We start from the raw sequence: 7,500 nt of genomic DNA on the forward strand, positions 1-7,500 counted from the left end.
TGACAAATTGTGCAGTTGGTGGGCTTAATTAAATCAATACTTCAAGTCGAGAGCAGAAAACACTGGCAGATTTGAGCTTGAGTCCATTAAGACTGTTAGTGTCCCATATTTAATGTTGAATTGTTATACACTAAACGTCATGCGGTATCAACGTATACTCCATCACAGAACATTTTCACTTAAAGTGAAGAAAAGCCAACAGCTCTGCGTCATTTTTAAAGAACTCGTGTTTGTGTTTTCTGGTCATTTTGACCTGGAGAGGATTTTCTTTCTCCTGAAATAAATGCGTATTAATGTTCCTGCATTCAGCGCTGAGGACTTCATCACGGGTCCGAATCACACGACAAACACTAGTCAGTGACGTAATCCTTAACATTACACAGTAATATAATCAGAATACTTTTTGATTACTTTTGACCTAACTCGTTTATCACGTTTATTTAAATAGGCTAATCTTGTACCATATTGATATAAAAGTGAGTGATTTCAAACGATTAATCGCGATTAATCACATCCAAAAAAAAATGTGCATGTTTATACTGTGTGTATTTATTGTGTATATAAATAGACACACATCCATGTATATGCTTCAGAAAAAAAAAAAAATTTATATATTAAATATATTTATTTCTAATATAAGTGTATGTAAATACATGTAAATATTTTCTAAATATATACTGTTTGTTGCTGTATTTATATGTTTACAGTACAGTACACACATATATTATGCAAACAAAAACGTTTATTTTGGATGCGATTAATCGTTTAACAGCACTAATGAAAATACTTTGAGAAATATTTTGCATTTGTTGTAATTAACAACACGAAGTGCATTAAGCATTACATTACGGTTCGTGAAGGAACACTTTAAAATAACATAATTCAAAATAAAACATATACATATATATATATATAGGTTTTTTTTTTTTTACCTGCATGTCATGTGACCATTAACATCAGAGAACTGCATTACATGTAAATCATATGCATTTGTGCATTTTTTTATGTGTAATATTTAGAAAAAATCAAAAAGAAGAAAAACAAGGATCATATTGAGATTCAATCTTTTTGTCCACTTGTGTTTGAGTTTTGGGACTCAGCAATCATAGGCCTCATTGATCTGAGCTCATGGCGTTTTGTTTTTGAGCCAAAATGATGCACAAATAATAACAGCGGATGACTATATTGATGATGTTACTGAATGTTGTCTGACAGGCATGCAGTCGACTCCGCCGTCATCAGGACGAGCTCCCAGCGTGTCGTCCAGCAGCACCACCATCTTCCCACACGCAGAGAAAGGTGAGATGCATGCTGGGAACTGCTCACCGGTCACATGACCTCTGATCCATCTACTCTCGTTTTATATTAACACAGCAGATTTACCACCGTTAAGGGGTGTCCGTAAAAACATAATAGAATCACTGTAATTGCTCCAGCATCGTTATAGAATAGGAGAAATACAAGCTGCATTCAGTATTAATAATCGGTAACACTTTAGAATAACGGTCTATTAGTTAATGTCAGTTAACTACTTTAGTAAGTACAATCCTTCTACAGGATTTATGAATCTTAGTTCATGTTAATTTCAACGTTTACTAATGCATTATTCAAATCAAAAGTTGTGTTTGTTAACATTAGTTAATGCACTGTGAATCAGCATGAACTATCAGCTGTATTTTCAAAGATTAATAAATACATGAATAAATGTATTGTTCTTCGTTTGTTCTTGTTAATTAATACATTAACTAATGAAACCTTAGAGAACTTATTCCATAAAATCATAATAAACAATTATTTTAAAGGGATAATTGACCAAAAAAATTAAACTGTCATAATTAACTCACCCTCATGTCATTATTTCGATATTGAGATGCTATTTTATTAATATAAAAAAAACAGTATTATTAATATAATTGAGCATTTGAGAATATTAAGAGTTTTATTTTTTATATTTTTCCCATTTTAATTTTAGTTAAAGCTTTAGTCATTTTGTTGTGTGTTTGTTAAAATAAAGTTAAAATAAATTAAACTGAGGAATGTTAAACTAGCTGGAATAATTTTATTATGCTTTACATATTGTTTCGAGTAGTGAAAAGGTTTATTTAGTAGACTAAATAGTTCTGGGTCCTACTGACTTCTATTGTATTTTTTTGTCCACATTATATAAAAAATCAATGGGATCTGAAACTCAAACAAGTTTGAACAACTTGACGGCAGTTCATTGATGTAAACTAAATCTTTTACTGTGTTCCAGATCCAACAGGACAAGGTCACCTAGCAACGGCCCTCATCATCGCCATGTCAACCATCTTCATCATGGCCATCGCTATAGTGATGATTATCATGTTCTACATCCTGAAGACCAAACCCAGCGGACAAGGTGAGATCACTAAAACTAAACGCACAGAGAGAGAGAGAGTGTGTGTGTGTGTGTGTGTGTGTGTGTGTACTTGTTTGGAATATATTTGTGGGGATCAAATGTCCTCACTTATATTGTGAAACACTTTGACACAAGCCATTAGTGAGACATCTGACTGGTCCTCACTGGTTCAGAAGACTTACAGATGTGCTGTTGTTGTGAATCTAGTGTTCGGCAGATGTTTCTGCGATGGGGACGTTCAAGGATAGAGCTTGGTTAGCTGATAGAAATATCATTAACCTGATAGAAAATCAGTGGGAGTCTATGCAATGACCTCACTTAGCCAATCAAACATCTGTGTGTGTGTGTGTGTGTGTGTGTGTGTGTGTGTGTGTGTGAGAGAGAGAGAGTGTGTGTGTGTGTGTGTGTGTGTGTGTGTATATGAGAGAGAGAGTGTGTGTGTTTGTCTGTGTGTGCGTGTGTGTGTGTGTGTGTGTGTGTCTGTGTGTGTGTGTGTGTGTGTGTGTGTGTGTGTGTGTATATGAGAGAGAGAGTGTGTGTGTGTGTGCGTGCGGGTGTGTGTGTGTGTGTGTATGAGAGAGAGAGAGAGAGTGTGTGTGCGTGTGTGTGTGTGTGCGTGCGGGTGTGTGTGTGTGTGTGTGCGTGCGGGTGTGTGTGTGTGCGTGTGCGTGTGGGTGTGTGTGTGCGTGTGTATATGAGAGAGAGAGTGTGTGTGTTTGTGTGTGTGTGCGTGTGTGTGTGTGTATGAGAGAGAGAGAGAGAGTGTGTGTGCGTGTGTGTGTGTGTGTGTGTGTGTGTGTATGCGTGCTGGTGTGTGTGTGTGTGTGCGTGCCGGTGTGTGTGTGTGCGTGTGCGTGTGTGTGCGTGAATAAATGATGTGTGTGTGTTCGGCCACAGGGAAGCTTTTCTGACCACATTTCGAGTCCTTCTGCTCTACATTTACTTGAGATCATTCCCATATTTTCAAACTCTTTCTCATTGCTCCAGATATTAAATGAACAGCAGTGCTGCGAGTCTAACAGAGTGCTTTCTTTCTTTCTTTCCCAGCATGCTGCTCTGGACAAATAATAAAGACAGTAGAAGCCCAAACAAACAAGCAGGAGGAGAAGAAGGAGGTCCAAGGTGAGCGAACGCTTGGTTTGACATCTGTACGTGTTAAACTTCTTAAGATGATCTGACAGGCGGCTGACGGGACGAGGTGAACGGCAGATCTGGAATGTTCCTTCAGCCTGTGGCTCTCCATATAACTATCTCACACCGTCTGGAGAAAAACCCCTCAAAATTAGCTTTCACTCACACTCAATGCAGCTCATTTAGCCATCAATCGATCACTGTCAGAAGAGTAGAAATACATAACACACTTAGCTCATTTGCAGGGCATTCTATATATATATAAAAGTCATAAAATTTGTCATGAAACAGTCCCAAAGGTAAAAGACTGAAGCAGATGAATGCATGTAACTGTATGTCACAACATTAATCCAGCTTCAGAGCGGATGAGCAAATACCTACACCTCTAAACATCTGCGTTTATCCCATTTCCCACCGGATATTCTCAGCTAAGCCACTGATAATAACAGAAAACATGCGGAAGAACCACTCATGCACTCACAGCTGCAACTCTGACTTCAGATCAGCGTTCACACAGACACAAAACAGACCCGTTCATTCATTTGAGGCATATCTGAGTCACATCTGTTTAGTTCAGTAGCTCAGACACTGCCACGAGTTTGATTCCCAGGGAATGCATGAACTAATAAAGAAATGTAAATACCTTAAATGCAATATAAGTCACTTTGGATAAAATAATCTACCACATGCATTTGTTTGTATTCTGATCAGTAAAAACAGAAATTTTGAATGTATTAGTGCAGAAACTGTTTAAATTAATGATGAAGATAATGCATATTCATAATTCATGCAGTCAATCTTCCACATCAGATTTGTAAATCAAATTAAAATATAAAACAAATTTTATATCTATTGAAATTACACTGAAAACTATCAAGTCTTATGTCCAGAGTAGCTTTTCAATAAAAGTTTCAGTAAAACAAATTATTATTATTATTGCCATATTTATATGCAAATCAGAAAATATTGATGTGCATTTATTGAATGAGTACCGTGCAATGTCCGAACTGATTACACTCTTTTATGTATAATAATTTTCTATTCCTAACTGTTTTAAATTCATTTTAAACATTTCAAATCAATTTTAAATAATTTTCAAAATTCCTCATTTTACTGTCGTGATTTTTTCTTCTTGTAAAGTACTTTGAATGCCCTTTGTGTGTGAAATGTGCTACATATATATATAAACCTGCCGGCCTGATCTTCACACATTGTCTTTCCAGAAACCGTGGTGATCTTTGCAGAAAAGGACGAGTTTGATAAGCTCAAGCCTTCATCTCCAAAAACAGTGAAGAGGTGAGTCCTCACACACGCTAAACAAACCTTTACCTGCTGCTCTGGGAAGTCAAACACGTTTCCTCGTCTCATGTGAGACTGTGCCAGTGATTCAGCAGCGCAGGACGTGTCTGTGCAGCGCTTCTCTTCTCTTCTCTTCTGACTCAAACGTGTGTGGATCACAGACAGGATGAGGATCCAGCCTGCAGCTACGCTCTCCACAGGAGATGCTCATTTCACACAAACCTAATCAAGCATGGGATAATTACGCAGCGGCGCAGCCAAAACTGCCAGCTGAAAACAGCTCTGCTTCAACACAAGATGACACTTTTTCACCTCAAACACTTTTTTTCTTCCTTTTTTTCCCCAAGGCACAGCAGAAGCTTGAATTCAGAAATAAAACTGCTTTCCTCATACTAGTTAGATGAGAAATTCACACATTAGTTTTGATTGTTGTGAATAGCACTCATCTCTACAAGTCGAGTTTCTTATCTCTATGAGTCAAGACACTATAGTTAAACACTCAAAAGATAACTAATAGATATCATCTCTTCCCACCTTGGGTGATTACATTAAGATTTGCCAAAAGTTTGTGCATTACAAGATTTCTGAACTGTTCTGTAATGAGGCTTTATCTAATTAGATATGCACACATTTCCAGACCTTAATTCTAAACGATGGATAAACGCAGGTTAAAAATGATTCTTTGACTTCGTTGACACATAAAGTTAAAGGTCTTTACAAGTGCAGCTGAAGTGGAGAAAAAGCTCTTTAAAGTTATGTATTGGAACTGAAATCTGCAGACGCAAATAGATAAAGTGCAAGAATAAACGGTGTCAAGTGTCTGAAAACAATGCCATTCTGTGTGTGGCTCATGTCAAACTCTTCCTGTGAGCTGAAAACAAGAGGCTAGTCAGTGCAGGATAACTAGCACAGTAAACCACAAGAGGCAGAAGAGCAAGTGTCGAAAGCAGATTGTTTCATCAAGGAATAGAGGAAAACCATTCATGCAGCTCACACTGACTAGAACTAGCATAAACCTTTACAATAATCACCAACAAAATAAATTAAACATGAAATATTTTTCTTCAAAATTACAGATACTACGAGTGTCCATAGATTTAAATAACTACTTTTCATGATTCCAGACGTCTAAGGGTTATAAGTTCTTCACTCTCAACCAATACATTTACATATATCCTGGTTGTCCAAGACTGACATTCAGAGAGAGCAGGGGCTCAAGTGAAATAAAGGGCACTTCTCATAATTAGTAATCAGTAATTTAACTTCAATGACAATTAATAGGTAATTTCCATTGCCAGTAATGTGAAATAAGTGAACATAAACATACAAGCTTGATAAAAATCATTATTGAAGGAAATTTCAGATGGCACTTAGAGGATTTTTCATCTGAACTCTTCATATTTAGAATAACCTAAATAACTGCATCAAACAGAGGGGCGTGTTTTACTAATAATTTGTTTATTTTTGCACAAGGCACTACATCGTTTTAATTATTTTGGTGTTATCAGAATACATAACACTTTAAAATTAAACTTACCAAAATAATTGAGTAAAAATTCAATAAAACCCAATGTCATGTATGTATTAGTGGTGGTATGGAATACTATTTTATAAAGGTTTCGAGGAAATAAAAAAAGTTAAATTACTTAAATAGTTAATTTATAAATATTGTTATTTTTAAAGTTTAATTTTAAATTATTTCTACTCAGTTTTATTTATTAATGTACCAGATGCAGTTACTCAGATTGACTACATTGTTTAGAGTGTATCCTCCATCTGTTTGCATCTGTAGATTTCTTCTAAATTCACCAATTTAGATTTCTACATTTCAGGGGGAAAGACTCTTGATGTAAGTCAATAACTGGGGACGTTCTGTATGCAAATTAGGCGTCAACTAGTTAAAATGCGCACATTTGCATCTAATTGACAGGGAAATGCAGGTAAATAGGATAAACAAAATAACTAAAACACATCACCTGGTGGTGATATATGCTTATTTTATTAACTTATTTTATTACATGGCTTGGTTGAATTCCGATGTAGAATGCGGTCTGTTATAACCAACAGACCGCTGTGAGGAGTATAACAGAGCGTTGCCATGAAAAACAGAGCGTTGCTATGGACTCACAGGATTGTAACCGTAGAGACGGAGTGGACTATTTTCTTTAGCGGAAGCAACACAATCGGGTTTAACAATCGGGGGAGAGGGAGAGGGAGCGCTTCAGAACTCCTGACCTGATATTTAGATACTATATTTCAATAAATATATTTGTTTGACAGGGAAGCTGTGTGCAAACAGAAATATATATTATTTTTCAAAAAATAAAAAAAAGCATCCCAGAAAAAAGGGCACTTTCTCTCCAGGAATAAAAAGGGCCCTTTCATGTCTATGTGTGCGCGTGCCTGAGAGAGAGTGACTAAGAAACATTTGTAACACTTTACACTAAGCTCTCTTTGTTATAATTAGTTAATGCATTAGTTTTTTTTAAGTGATTTTAGAAATCTATTTTTATTTGATTGATTTGTGCACTTGCTGTCAGCATTGAAACACTGAACGCTTGCACTGTCACAGTGAGAACGATGCGTCGTCAGAGAACGAGCAGCTCTTGAGTCGCAGCATGGACAGTGATGAAGAAGCAGCTCAGGACAAACAGGGAACCGCTGACCTCTGCCTCCTGTCTCTGGTGCAT

General features: G+C 36.5%; 1 protein-coding gene across 1 annotated transcript in view; it reads left to right on the plus strand.

Moving 5' to 3' along the window:
* Positions 1–7,500, plus strand: part of LOC132153255 (tumor necrosis factor receptor superfamily member EDAR-like) — a 21,904-nt gene that overhangs the window by 12,240 nt on the left and 2,164 nt on the right. The window contains exons 5-9 of the mRNA XM_059562641.1: positions 1,216–1,299; positions 2,255–2,380; positions 3,428–3,502; positions 4,735–4,807; positions 7,383–7,500. The exon at positions 7,383–7,500 is cut by the window's right edge and continues 81 nt beyond it. Of these exons, the coding sequence (XP_059418624.1) occupies positions 1,216–1,299; positions 2,255–2,380; positions 3,428–3,502; positions 4,735–4,807; positions 7,383–7,500 (476 nt within the window). The remainder of the gene's footprint in view (positions 1–1,215; positions 1,300–2,254; positions 2,381–3,427; positions 3,503–4,734; positions 4,808–7,382) is intronic.

Source organism: Carassius carassius, chromosome 11 (assembly GCF_963082965.1).
Source record: "Carassius carassius chromosome 11, fCarCar2.1, whole genome shotgun sequence".
NCBI classification, from domain to species: Eukaryota; Metazoa; Chordata; class Actinopteri; order Cypriniformes; family Cyprinidae; genus Carassius; species Carassius carassius.